General features: G+C 35.8%; 1 protein-coding gene across 2 annotated transcripts in view; it reads right to left on the reverse strand.

Annotated features, from left to right (window-relative positions):
- CNTNAP2 (contactin associated protein 2) overlaps positions 1–14,970 on the reverse strand; it is a 1,715,168-nt gene that overhangs the window by 821,355 nt on the left and 878,843 nt on the right. For both annotated transcript variants that reach the window (XM_045565113.1, XM_045565114.1), the window contains one exon: positions 5,272–5,421. In XM_045565113.1, coding sequence (XP_045421069.1) covers positions 5,272–5,421 — 150 coding nt within the window. The remainder of the gene's footprint in view (positions 1–5,271; positions 5,422–14,970) is intronic.

A 14,970-nucleotide genomic window follows, 5' to 3' on the forward strand; every position in this document is an offset into this window, starting at 1 on the left:
TTATAATTTTATAGAGTTAAGACACATGGAACCATGAGAGCGAAAACTGTAAGTTCCATGAGGATAGAGATTACATCTTCTTTTTGGTCATGCTATTAATATATTGCCAGAATCCAGTATAATGCCTGTGTTACATTACAGACTCTATAATCTCTTTGGATATAAATGTGTGAAGACGGATCTCAGTTCTGTAATAGAAGAGATGAATTAAAACATAAAAGCATGCTCAGAAGGAAAAGCCCAAGGACATGGAAAAGCAGGACTAGAAAAAGATAAAAAAAAAAAAAGATTTACTATTGTTTCAACTAGTGAAGAGAAAAATTGAACATCGATCTAATTACAGTTAAAGGTTAAGGACCCAAATTCTCAAGGCAATAGCCATATTTGGTTTTTTGAAGGCATTTCTTATGAGAACCTTTCATGTGCAAGACAGCACACTTGTCCAGCATTTTTAGTTAAATATGGGGAAATTTCTTACTGCCAGTAAAAGATTTGATATATATCCACATGGTGCCAAGGATGTTCTTTTGAACTTTTCATGTTTAGCATGAACAACTCTGGCAGCACCGCCTTCTATCTCTACAACTTTAAGCCTATGCACCACTATTCAGTAGCTGCACATTGTACACAATTCCAGGGCAAACACAGCATGACACCGGGATAATTTAATTTATTTTTAAGCACATGTTATTTTGGAAAGGACACTAAACTCTAATGAGGGATTAGCGCAACCTTGGGATTTTTATCTTCTTTTTACTACATGTTTTTGTGTGCATGCGCGGTTGTTTTATTTCCAGCATTATTATTATCTATAAGGTCCTAGCATTTTCATTTCATTAGTAGTGATAGGTTCCCACTGTACTACAATTCAAGGTCAAATTCAAAATTCTTCTGTTTCTGAAGATTTCCAGGTCCGCAAAAGCAATGAAGGCAAATTCTCTTTCCTTGTCCTCAAGTTTAGCTCTGCTCTCAGTGACTGCAGACTCCAAACCTTAGCTGGCCACGCTTCTCTGCTCACTCCAAATGTTGGCTCCTTACACCTGGAATGTACCTTCATACAGATGACACCTTTTTATCATTTATGGATTTTTTTGTTTGTTTCTTTTATACAAGGCTTTCTAACATTTATCAGAGATGAGTTCTCACTCTCCTTTACCAGGCTGAGCATGGAGTTCCCTCGGAAATATTTTTTCCGATTGCTTTCCAATTCTATATCTGCTCCTACTCAGAGGTCACAAAATCACATTCAGAAATGTGACCATCAGCAGTGTTTTTATCACATGTGCACAGTCCTTTACTTTTTGTTCAGTGGTCTGAAGAGTTAATCCTAAATGAGGTGCTGCAAAGTCCTATAAATACAGTATTCTGGTGACAGACTGGTCAACCCAAAGATTTCTGACAAAATATCTGGGAGATTTTTCATGACTAATTCATGGAGTGTAGTGACTAACTAAGGAAGCTTTTTGGCACCGAAATGCATGAAGGACTGTTGGTATTTTCCCATAAATAGCTAAGGAGCACAAGAACTGGTAATTACCCTCCTAACTGTTTTAATAGAGAACTACTTTATATATATTTACATAGTATCTAGGTAGCTATTTGAAATTCATGCTCTAGCTCAGTAATTGAAAGGTTATTGTTAAAGACTACATGTTTGTGTTCCTCAAAATTCATATATTGAAACTCTAACCACAAATGGGATGGTGTTAGGAGGTGAGGCCTTTGGGAGATGATTAGGTCATGAGGGTAGAGCTCTCATGATGGGGTTAGTTAGTCTCATTAGAAGAGACATGAGAACATTCTCTCTCTCTCTCTCTCTTCCCCCCGCCGCCCACATACACACACACATACACAGTAAAGAGATATAATGAGAAAATGGCCACCTACAAATCAGGATGACAGCCCTCACCAGACACTGAATCTGCCAGCACCTTGTTTTAGGAGTTCCCAGCCTCCAAAACTGTGAGAAATACATTTCTGTTGTTCAAGCCACCCAGTCTATGGTATTCTGCTATCGCATCCCAAACTGACCAAGACCACCATGTACCGGTGGGTTGGAAAGGGATGCGCCCTTCTCTTAAGCTTTATTAATGCCAACCCTGTCATACTCAGGCCAGTCCCAATGTCCTGCTTCTCTCCTGCCTCCTCCACTTGCTTTGGGACCTTCCTGAGAGCTGCCTCCTACCCCAACTGTGTTCCTTGGAGCTCCCCTTCCTATAAAAATGCTCTAGAACTTTCTTTTCTCTCCTCTTTAGCCCATGGCTTTTTTTCTTTTAAATGAAAACCAAAGGGATACTAAAAATACCCAAACTAAGAAAATTTATAAATTTAAAAATCTTTCTACTCTTTTATAACCATGGGCCCAGTTTCCAAAAGCCTATTACCAAGTAAGCAGTCATTAAACAAATTTAATTTTTGTGCTTATTATTCTTTTGATTGTTAAAATTAATGGCATGTTATCTAAAAGAATTCTAGTTTGGAAGAAAAGAAAACAAATTAAAGCAGCTAAAACATCTCTGGCTGAAAAAACATCCCAAATGACTAATTGCTCTTTTTATTCTGCTTATTCCCAAGAAAGAACAAGCCAAAAGAATTCTTGCTGCTTAAACTTCTGATCATGGGTGTTACAAAGAAGAACTAAGACCTTTCCTGGGATTAGCAGGGAACAAGCACAGAGAGATAAAATTGCTCGCTGGCGTGAAACAGCCAAGCCTGAGCCACAAAGGAAGCTACACAGCCCCCAAAGAAATGAAGTGTGGACATGTTTCAGGGTTTGGAAACAAAACTGAGGAAAGGGGGGAAGGGAAGCCTTTACCTAAGGCTTTCAGTGAGCAGGAAATATGTTTTCTTTCATGACTGTGGAGGAAGAAATACTGTGAGTAGTGCAGAAGCTGATGGTTAATGAGAAATCTTTAGATGAGCAATGGTCTAAAGGGTCAGATCTTCCTTAGAAAGGAGCTTTCTGTAAGTTAAAAAAAGAAAAAAAAAGACTCAAGATGAATTGGAAGGGCAGTTAGCATTTACCATCCTCTAGGGTTGGACTCTGGGTTTCACAAGTTGTGTGGTGCAGTGTTCACAAAATAGATGATATCATCATTTAATAGTTTAAGAAAATAAGATAAATTATGAAAGAATCCATTAACTACATGGGAAAGCCATGATCCAAAATAAGGTGAACGTGATTCCAAAGCTTGTGTTTAGAACAAAGTCATTCTTCTTCCCTTTAGACTAGTGTTCTTAAGATGTGTTTGTTATAATATCTGAAACTGACCTTAAAACTTTCAGCACAGACAGTATGAAGCTGTGGGGGGGGGAATGTACGTGTGCATGTGCACGTGTGTTTCAGTGGGAGGGACGACCCAGGGGTAGCTCACATTCTCACTGGGAAGCTGCAAGCCAGAGGTGGTGATGGGCATTAGATCAGAAACCTTGCAGCCACTTCAGAGGTGGCTACTCCCAGATTTTTGCTGTCTATTCAGCTAATTGACTTAATTAATTGAATCAACAGATTCTCTACTCAACTGAATGCCAAACTGAGTTTTCTTTGGTGAAATCAGTGTTAATTTGCATAAATGTTAGAAAAGAGATCTCAGTGGTGAACTTAAAGGTATTAAGGATATACAGTTCGGCAAAACATCTTTTAGAGACATCCCCAGCCTGTGAGGCCTGTGACCTGAGCCCTTAGAAATGGTTCTGGAGTTGGGATCACTTGGCGCCCCTGTGTCAGCCATTTGATTAGGAGGCTTTCTCTTTTGCCTGGCACTGGCTCTCAGTGCAGCTGAATCCCCCCACTGAGTGTTGCTGCTTCAAGAGAGCATTTTATTCAAGGTGTAGCAAGTCAGAAAGCTGGACTTCACTGAGCTTTCAGAAGCGTTTGTGTAACAGTGTTGTGCTTGCTTGCTAATAAAGGTTCACTCAATAAATGTCTGTATGTGCACCAGAACTTGGGTTATGGCTTCCTATCCTTTGTTCCCAGGGGGCAAAGCTATAGGACAGTAGCTAATTCTCACACATCTCAAACTTTTCAGTGACTGATGTTGTCTTTCAAAAATAATCTAAAAGATGTACATGCAAATTTTCTATGGTCAATCTGCAATTCTGTTCCTCAGATCATGTGTATCAGAATCATATGAAGTTTACAATTCCCCAATCCTCTCAGCATCCTGCATTTTAAAGTTCCAGGGGTGGGGCCTAAGAATGCAAATAGTAATCAGTTCTGGTGATTCTTATATACTATGAGGATTCAGCCAGTGAGGATATAACCAAAGAAACATCATCATGATCATTTGCTGACAGCATATCCTAAAGACAGACCAAAGACCCAAGAGGAAGTCAACATTCTCCTGACTGCTGGGCTTGGAAACCAAAATCTGTAAAGCAATGATGGTTGGCAGCCTTAAAAATGGCCCCACTCTCCCTGGCTCTTGGTTTTCACACCCTTGTGTAACCATCTTCCTTGAAGTGTGGGCTGGATTTAGTGACTCACTTCAGACACATTGTATATGGCAGTAGTGATGGGATGTCAATGCCAAGATTGGATTATTTAAAAAAATACGGATGGTTTCTATCTTGGGAACTTTCTTTCTTGCTTATCCCTTCCCCTTCTTTCTTCTTTTCTTTCTCTCCCCAGTCACCTATAGAAGAGGCTGCGTGAGGAAGAGAGGCACTGCAGAATCAGAGGCCACATGGAGGAGAACTGAGGCACCCAAGCCAGCAGCTGGCACTGACTGTAACCAGGTGAATACCACTTCTTGGAAGCAGACAATCTAGCTCAGTCAAGGTCTTAAGTAATGCAGCCACAGCCAACAGTTTGAGGGCAACCTCATAACAGACCCTGACTCAGAATCACCCAGCTAAGTCATTTCTGAATTCCTGATCTATAGAAACTGTGAGACAGTAAATGTTTGTTGTTTAAAACACTAGGGTTTGGAGTAACTAGTTGTATAGAAATAGGTGACCAATACATAATTCAAGGACCTGAATCTTGAGTATTAAGAGAATGAATGATTTCAGAATTTCAAGTGTTATTTGTCACAGACTTGAGTTGGACCAGAAGAATATGGTGACATCACATTAGTATCTTCATCATGAACAAAAATATTCAACTCTTTTTAGCTTAATGGAATGACAGAGTTTTTTGTTTCTTGTTTGTTGCATCCTGAGATTTACTAAATCCAATGAATCAAACATAAATCTGTCACGATCAAACTTCATTTTGAAACTACAATTTCAGTAATGTATTCATTAGCCGATAAACAATGGCATTCTTACCTCCAAAAAAATACTTCTCGCCAGTTTTAACTTGAAGAGGACTATTAGTTCGAACTGCTGATGCTTCATCTCCATCAATGGTGAGGATGGCAAAATTTTCCTTGGCTAGGAAACGGACCTCATGCCACTGTCCATCATTCAACCCAGAACCTGGTAAGTACAAAATAAAAGTCAATTTCTTTTCTTAATATTAAGTTAAACATACTTTTTAATATCAAAAAGTAAGAATATTACCAGTAAAAAATACATATTTTCATCTAGGATAGTATAGTGCTAATTACAATTCACATTGATATTTCATGTTTCTTTAACATCATAAGTGGTTTTATATTCCGTTGGACTGAATAAAGCATGACATAACCCAGTCGAGGGGAATAGAATTAATGCCATTGGGGCACTTGGGGAAAAGAATGGGTTGAATAAAGTCATTTAGTGGCTGATAATGAACTATTTTAATTTAATAATTTATTTTCTGGTTAGCTTTGCTAAATTTCACTCTCAGATAAGAAAATGAATTCATGGCTTTAAATAATGCCTCCCTCTGTTTTTAAAATCTTAATACTGGTTTTTTTCAATAACCATATTTGCCAAGTATAGTTTATAGTAATAAAGGGCTAAAAAATAAATGTGAATCTGTGGTTATCAGTGCTAACTAACCACTAATAATCATGGGAAATAATATCAGGATTATCTGATCACTTACAAATCAGGTATATTTATAATGGAGTACATTATATTTAAACAAATGAAAAACAGTAGAACAACAATGCTACCCCAAACAATCACATTTCATTGTTGCCTAATACAATGATCTTTGGAAACAGAAATTATATTGAATTACCTATCAGGTGAACAAGAGCTTAAAGTTTTTTCTAGGGTGTGCTCATTTTACAAAGAATAATTAGAAAATTAAGGGGCAAACAGAGGAGAGCAGCCATAAACAGAAGTATCTGGAGAGAGTTTAAGACACACTAAGAGGCAGAGAAGTCCACAAGGGTCAGTGTGGCTTTTTGACTTTGTGAAGACCTATATGCTATAGCAAAGAGAAGAGATTTTGGTCTATTGTGCTCCAGATGGCGCAATCTGGAATCCACGGGTGGAAGTCACGCGAGGATACACTTCAGTTTCACAAAAGAAAGACAAGCCTTGCAAGTACAGGTATCCCAAAATAGAATGAGAGCAAATCAGCGAAGCACAATAAGCACACATTTATTCTTTAGCCCTTAATTTCTATAAACTGTACTTGTCAAATATTATTACTGAGCAAAAACATCACAAAAATGAAGATTTTAAAAAACAAACAGAAACATTATATAAAACCCATAAATTCATTTTCCTATCTGAGACTGAGATCTAGCAAAGCTAACTAGAAAATAAATTATTAAATTAGGTCATTATCGCCTACTAAATGACTTTATTCAACCCATTCTTTTCCCCACACACCCCAATGGCATTAATACTATTTCTCTATTTCCAAACTCCTGATAATTCATGCCAGGAGTCTGCAAACCATAGTTTGTGGCTCAAATCTGGCCTGCTGCCACCTGTTTTTGTATAACCTATGAGCTAAGAATGGTTTTTACATTTTTAAAAGGTGAAAAAGATATCAAAAGAAAAATAATACTTAGGGACATGTGAAGACTATAAACAATTCAAATTTTAGTGCCTGTATAAAGTTTTACTGCAATACAGTGAAGCCCATTTGTTTGCATATTATGTGCCCTGTAACAAGAATCAGACGGTTACACTGTATGGCCCGCACAGCCTGGACCATTTACTATGCATGGTCCTTTACAGAAAAAGCATAAATTAGTGATAGGTTTATACTACAAAACAGAGATACTACTTTAAAGAAAAACTTAAGGCCATTTGGAGCTTAGAAGATAGTCACATATCTGTAGTATTTTGTCATATTATAGTAAATATTATTATAAATAATCACCTTTCAGTGATTATTTTAGGATTTTCAGATTTTAATTTAGTAATACTCATCGAGTACATTTTGTTTCCATGAAGAATGATAGAAAACTCTCTGTTCTAATTAATACAAGATAATTTTGAAATTATGAAATATATAATACATGTGAATATATATAAATAACATGCATAGTATAAAAGAATGTAATAAGACAAACAGCCACGTGAACCCCACTATCATTTTTGGTCTGGAGTGTTTTAATAGCCCCTGAGCTAGCTCCCCTGGTTGTACTCTTTGCACTTAAATAATCTAGTCTTCCCACAAAAGTAGTATTATCTCTTTAAAAAGTATAATTGGGATCACATTATTTCCCTTACAACTTTCCCGTGCTTCTGAACTCACTAAAAGTCCTGACTAACATCCTTATGGTGAACTCAGAAATGTCATGCGAGCCATCTGGAACACCCTGTGTGAACTGTCTGCATGGCTTTGCTCCCTCACATCAGGTCTTTTGCAAATGTCACCTTATCGGAGAGGTCTTTCCTAACCATTCTATATAAAGTATCATGTTCCCCTCTCCTTCAATATCACTTCTTTTCTAAGCTTTATTTTTCCTTGTAGCTCCTCTCATTACCAAATCTATTACATATTTATTTACTAGTTTTTGTGTTTCATTTTCTGACTTCTACCACTTGATGATAAATGAGCTCTGTGAGGTCAGGGATTTTGTCTATTTTATCCTGTATTAAAAACTTTGCACTTAAAACAGTGCCTGGTACATAGTAGGTGAGAACAAATATGTGAATGAAAAGGAGGAGTTGATCATGAGTAGGAATTTGGCCTTCTGAGTTTCATTGATGGCCAAGTCGATGATACAACATAAGACATCAGTAAAAGTAGCATTTGCATTGCAGACTATGGCTTCTAGGCTGGAAATAGTCATGTGCAATATGATCGATTCTAAGGGTAAGAAATAAGTTCAGCAAGTAAATATTTTTGTTGTCATTAATATCAATAAATCTTCCTGGAAATCTGCATTACGCTAACCAGATAGTAATGGGCCTTGTCCAGTTATCAAGTTATTCAATGAAGCATGTCCCTGCAGCCCACCCTGGCTGTCACCTGCAGATGACTCCGATATACAGCAATGGCTTTCCATGATGTAGGAAGAGGGACCAGCCAGAAGACCATGTGTGCAAGGAGCAGCAGTTACTATGGTCTCTCAGAGTGGTTTCACTGGGATCCCCCTCGTTTCCCATAGTAGCAAACCCTTATTAAAGAACCCCTTTTGGGGCTTTCCAGCCTTCTTTGTCTCACTCCCATTCTACCCTCGTGCATTTATTGGACCAATCAACTATATGCACCCAAATTTTTATATTAGGGTCTACTTTTTGGTACTAATAGATTGCTTTGTAAGATAGTTCCTCATTGGAAAAGAAAAAAAAGCATGATTTTAATTTAAGTTCTGTTTCTGACAAGAATATCTTTAGTAAGTCATTTAATCTCAGAGTTTTTCTTTTCCCATCTATATAAAAATTGGGAAAGCAATTCTTTAATTTTTTTCTTTCTCGCCTTTCAAATATTGCATGAAGAACAACAGAAATAAAATGTCTTGTACCGTAAAGTTACCATGCAAATGTAATGTCTTATCCTGAAATTAAAGTCAGTTAGCTGTCAGACAAGCAATAGCGTATGCTGAAATACTTCCTTCTCAAGTTATTCCCTCTGGATATTCCCACAGAACTGATGCACCAAGGACCATATCTTCACCATAACATTTTGCTTTAAAGTACAAAACCAGATTTATTGTTGATTAACAATAAGAGTGCATGGCTTTGATTCTCATTTTGGTTTTTGCCCTTATAATTTGACAAACCATGTTATAAAGTGCCATTTGGGGACAGGGATCTCAAAGACATTAATGTTACAAATATTCAGCCCCCAAATCTAATCCTAAAGAATCACACATCCAGAGAAAGTCACTTATAAAATATCTTCAGCCATGCTAAATTGTAGACCAGGAAACCTTTCAGAAAATTTCTTCATCATGAAATTAATTTATAAATGGAACATCATCACAGTTTAATTGTTCATAGCAAAAAGGACTATTATTCTAATCAGATTAAAATTAAAATGTTATTTTAGTTTTTTCAAGGAACTTAATTACTAAAGAAATTGGATCCCAGATGAAAGGAGCCTTGCTGATAACAGCCACTGCTGTATTAGAGCTTAAACTGTGATTCCTATTCACTTTAATTCCAATTATTATTTTGAAATTTAATGTTAATCACGAAGAGGTATATTTCAGCAATTTGTGATATAAATGGGCCCCCCAAATAATAAGGTTCATTCTTAAACGTGGCAAGGATGACCCAATGGCTCAAATGAAAAGAAACTACTTCTTTTAAATTTTATAAAAAATATTATTAAAAAATAGTAGTCTGAAGGCTCTCTCTAGAGAAGAATAGAATGCCATTATGTCTGTATATGTGAGCATACATAGATATACTGTTCTTGTACTTCACAGAATTTTTTTTGAACAATTATTATCTCCAATATATAGGTAAGGGTCTGAGTCTAATAAAGTGCAAGTATCCTATGGCTGGTAAATGGCAGAGCTTAGAATTGAAACTCAGATATCTGATTCCAAAACTTGAAATCTTATAATCACATAACAAAGCAAAACCAACACAAAACATGCTACATGGCCCCTACACATCCACCATCAGAGTTCTCTGATACTACATACACTCACGTGCACGCGCGCGCACACACACACACACTCTCTTACACGTTTCCATTTGCCACCACATCTGGAAAGGAGGTAAATTCCTGGGTCTGCCATAGCATTAGGGCTGGAAATACAAACTGAAACATCATCCTGTTTCATCTACCAACTTTCAATTGTTTGTGCCATCAGATTTTTGTTGTGTCGGACCATCAGCACACATACTACATATATTAACATATCTTTTAGTATTTTCTTACAGTGATGCTTTTACTTTAAAATTGTAATTTAAATGGAAATTTTATGTCACATATCTGACCAGGAAATACTAGGACTTTTTTCCCATGAAGGCACATTAGAAAAAAGTCCACGAATATTCACTAAAGTAACTTCCATACTTTGTGGAACTATGAGCAAAGAGAACTTTGTGTTCACTCTCTCCATTTTATGAGTGGCTTGCTGACCGTGAACATGCTATCTTGTTGTTAGTTTGTAGAGCTGAGACCCTCATCTAGACCTTTTGACACATGAACATTAGTTTTTCCCCGCTACTCAGGACTCAGCCTCCCAATGTCATGGTGAGAATAGAAAGGGCACCATAGGCTCAGCACACGCATCCTCTGCCCACGTCCACCTCTGAACGACTGCAGCAAACATGGACTAAAATCCAAGCGTGTGATCTCTCTTGCAAACGTGTTCCAGAATGGGTTTTGTCTTTATCCCTTTCTAGGCCATCTGTCAATTAGAGGAAGTAGTATAGAATTATTTCTGCTTCAGAGAAGCTATAAGGAATAACATTTTAAAAGCATTTTTTAAAATTAACCATATTGTTTCATAATTTTTAATTCATATCAAATGTAAAATTAATAAAATTTGAGAGTTTTTCCAATATATGAAATTCACTCAAATTCCCACAGTTGACCAAATCAATGCTATAAGATGCATTCTTAAATAAATACTCATGGGCTTATTCAGGAAAAAAACCACGATGTATCATTAACGCAAGTGTTATTGCAAAATTTCCAAGTCCTAAATAACAAAGAATACATCACCAAACAGGATTAAAGCAGCCTTTCTCCTTTGCTGTTAAAGAGTATTATTCTTTTACCCACTACTCTAGAGCCAATGAATGTCCCCAAAATGGAGAGAGACTCACCAGGCCCCCCACTCCCAGATGCAGTGGGGCCCTGTAGGCTCAACAGTGACTCTGGCAGGACCAGAGCAAAAGAGAAGGATGCTTATTGATACTTGAATAAAGAGACCATGTCTCACATGGCTCATACGTGTTTGGCACCAACTACACACACACACACACACACACTGTGCACATCACCACCTGACTCTTCCCAACGGTGAGGGGCAACAGCGGATGGGCACACGGAGGATTCATCCAGCCACGAGCCAGACCGCCTGCATCTGCCCTGTGCCTCACCAACCCGCGCAATTCCTAACCTCTCCATGCTGCAGGCTTTTCTCCTTTAAAATCAAAGTAACGGTACCTACTTCAAAGCTTTGCTTGGAGTAGGAGGATTAGTATTTAGAGAGCATTAGCGTGTGGTCTGGCACACCAGAAGCAGGGTGGATGTATGTGTGTGATTACTAGGACAAAAAACATAGAAACTTTGATTAGTTTCCTTTCACAGAGAAGAAACCTGAGAATTAAACTTAGTAATTTTTCTTTGGTGTTTATTATCTCACAATAACAAATATTGGTGTAGTGCTAAGGAAACTTTCTAAACAAGAAATCAATATAAGTTTTTACCATGTGGAGATTATGAATTTACACATGTGAAACAACTGAAAAAAATGAGTCCAGAGTTAAGCTAATGGAAATTTGAGGCTTGGAAAAACAAGTACAGTGACATGGCATGAGACGGTTAGACACAGGGAAAAATTCCTGTATCTCAAACAACTTGTATAGAGGCAATGATGATTTGTTCCACAAAACTGTGTTAGATGATTCACAAAGTTATGACAAAGACACCGTATTAAAGCTGCATGTGAAGACATTAGAACAAAATTATTTCTAAAAAGAGTGAAAAATGAACTTTCTAAATTATTTATGTAAGTAATTTTCAAAAGACATAATAAATATTATCAACATTTTCACCTAAGTAAAAAAGTAGTCCATGATCTTCTGGAGAGGATGGGAAATTGTCTTATATTTGGAATCATACTGTATTCAGGCACACATGTAACATGCCACGTAAGAGCCTGAGATAGGATTAGAACCCAGGGGTGTGTGATTGATAGTCCCACCCTCAAAAGTTAGAATAACATAGTAGATAAGAGCACAGATTCTGAAGTCAGACTGTCTGGACACAAACCTCATTTCTGCTCACCTATTGTCTGGGCCTTCAGCAAGTTAGCCCTTTTTATGCCTCAATTTCCTTTTCTATAGAATGAAAATAGTGAAAGAATCTATTTCATGGGATTGTTGTGAGGATTAAGTATATATATTATCATTTAGAACAATGCCTGGCACATACTTACCACTCAATAAATATGAGCTTTGTTTTTTATTCAATGAGTGAACCAACCTAGTTCTTTAAATATCAACTTGGGTTGTTGGACTTTAATGCTGCAAACATTACCTATTATAAAATGATAAAAAGGGGTCTTCTTTATGGACAAACACCCTCCTCCCCCATATAAATTCAACAGTGTGATATCAGTGATAAGGAATTTGGGATTTGGAAAGGTATCTGAATATATCTCTTGTTAATATCAGGGTCAACAGATTGTAAGCCAATTTTGAGTTATACAATAAAATCAATTTTATTTCTTCATAGTTATTGATCTACTTTCTCCTCCTCAAAATATATTTTTTCCCAACTAGAGTATCAATATATGGTGGTTCTGAATATCTGTGGAATATTTCCAAAAATTAAATCCAATTCTAACCAAGGGCTTCTCATGGTGACTAACTCTGAGGAGACTGATATAAACTGGGTACATAATTTCCAAAGTATATTTGTTCTAAAAATATATACTATTGTAACAGTTTTGATTTAATTTTACATTTAAAAATTGATGTTACTTCATAATAGATATCTCCAGTTATTCAATAATTCATAATGATAAAAACTTTTCAACTGTACATTATAAAAGGAATTGATATTTCTACAAAGAGCATTCTAACCCAAAACCAACATCTTTGAAACTATATTCTAGCTTCTAGTCTTATCCTTTTCTATAAGATAACTAAATTTTTTGTAGTATTTTCTCTAATATCTCCATAACTTATATACTTACAACAAGTAGAAATACTTGTTTTGTATGCAAATGTAAAATGTTAGTGGAGAATATTCTATTCATGCTGTCTTTATAATGATATTATTTTTAAAGAGTCTTGAGGTGGTTGCTTTGATTGAACAAGAAGAAACAGATGTTGCTCTTATCAGAGACAAGAAAAAAAGACTGGTTTAATGAACACTGAAAAAAAGAAAGTATTTAAAATATAGGCACAAACCAAGATGTAACATCTGTTGTAAAATGCCTCAAATAAAATTACAGTGACTGGAGTTTTCAGTCTTTTATTCAATATTCACTCTTGAGAGAAAAATTTCCTAGAATATGAATCCATCTTTAGTCTGTTACAGTGTTCTATGGTGTGCTAATGATATATCTTATTAATTATCAATTATATATTTATGTAATAAAAAGAAAAAAGGGAATATGCATTTCTATGTAAATACATATATATTATCTATGTAAATTCCATATCATAAGAAAATGTATTCAATTTAATATAGCTAATTTTCACTTGCCAGTCCAAACCACCTTACAAATATGATTAATTGTAGTCAGATAAAACATGTAATAAGGTGCTTGTGCAGACAAAAGATACTTTTATTTTTCAAGCTAACAAACTGCCAAATGTTTTTCTGTGCAGGTATAAAGACAGCAAGTCACTTTGGAACATGTCTTTCTTCTGAAAGAATTACCTGAATGGAAACTTAAAGTAACAAATATATTGGAGAGAGCAGATTGCACGACACTGTTTATGTGTTTTGTTAGAAATGACCACTCCACTTATTTAATATGTAGAATCTTAAGAATGAAATAGATTCTTTTCTTGCAAGCACTCAGAAACTTCTAAGAAAGAAAAGATCTAGGTAAGTGTTTCTTATCTTGTCTGTACATTAGAGTCATTTGGGGAGAGTTTAAAGTTTCACACTAATACCTCCAAATCATTACTGAGAGAAATTAAAGAGGTAAATAAACGAAGATATATGCCATGAAATTCTAATAAAAATCTCAACACTAGGCTTTTCAGAAATATACAAGAAGATTCTAAAATGTGTAAGACAATGCAAAGAAATCTTAAATATTCGAAATAATAAAAAAAAAATTAAAGGATTTATCCCTTGATTTCAAGAATTACTATAAAGTTAGTTATATTCCCAGAGAGAGCTCAGAAATAGAACCACATATACGTAGTCAATTGTTTCTTGACAAAGACACCAAGCCAATTCAACAGAGAAAGAAAAGTTGTTTTAAATTTTTTGTTTTATTTTTTAAAAGGTGCTGGAACAACTAGATAAATATTTTTCAAAAGTATCTTTGATTCCTACTTTACACAATCACATAAAAATTTATTTTGGATAGATTTTAGACACAAAAACCCAAACTATAAAGTTTCTGAAAGAAAACAGAACATTTTCAGGACTTCGGGGTTGACAGAGATTTCCCAGGGGGCATCAAAATCGCTTGATAATTTGGGCTTCATCAAAATTAAAAACTTTTGCTCATGAATAGACATGATTAAGAAAATTCGAGGCAAGAAAGAGACTTGGAGAAAATATTTGCAATGCATATATTTGAAAACAGAATACGGTAAAATATACTAAAACTCTTACAAATTACTAATTAAAGGAAAAAATGGAAAAAAGTCATATAACAAAGATCTATTAATTACTCATAAGCATATGAAAAAGTGCTTGAATCATGAGTCATCAGGGAAATGAAAACAATGATATACAATGTTAGACCCCATTTCAGTGGCTAAAAATTAAAAGAACTGACCAGGATCTGGAACAATTTGAACTCT

This window comes from Lemur catta, chromosome 11 (genome assembly GCF_020740605.2).
Source record: "Lemur catta isolate mLemCat1 chromosome 11, mLemCat1.pri, whole genome shotgun sequence".
In the NCBI taxonomy this organism is placed as follows: domain Eukaryota; kingdom Metazoa; phylum Chordata; class Mammalia; order Primates; family Lemuridae; genus Lemur; species Lemur catta.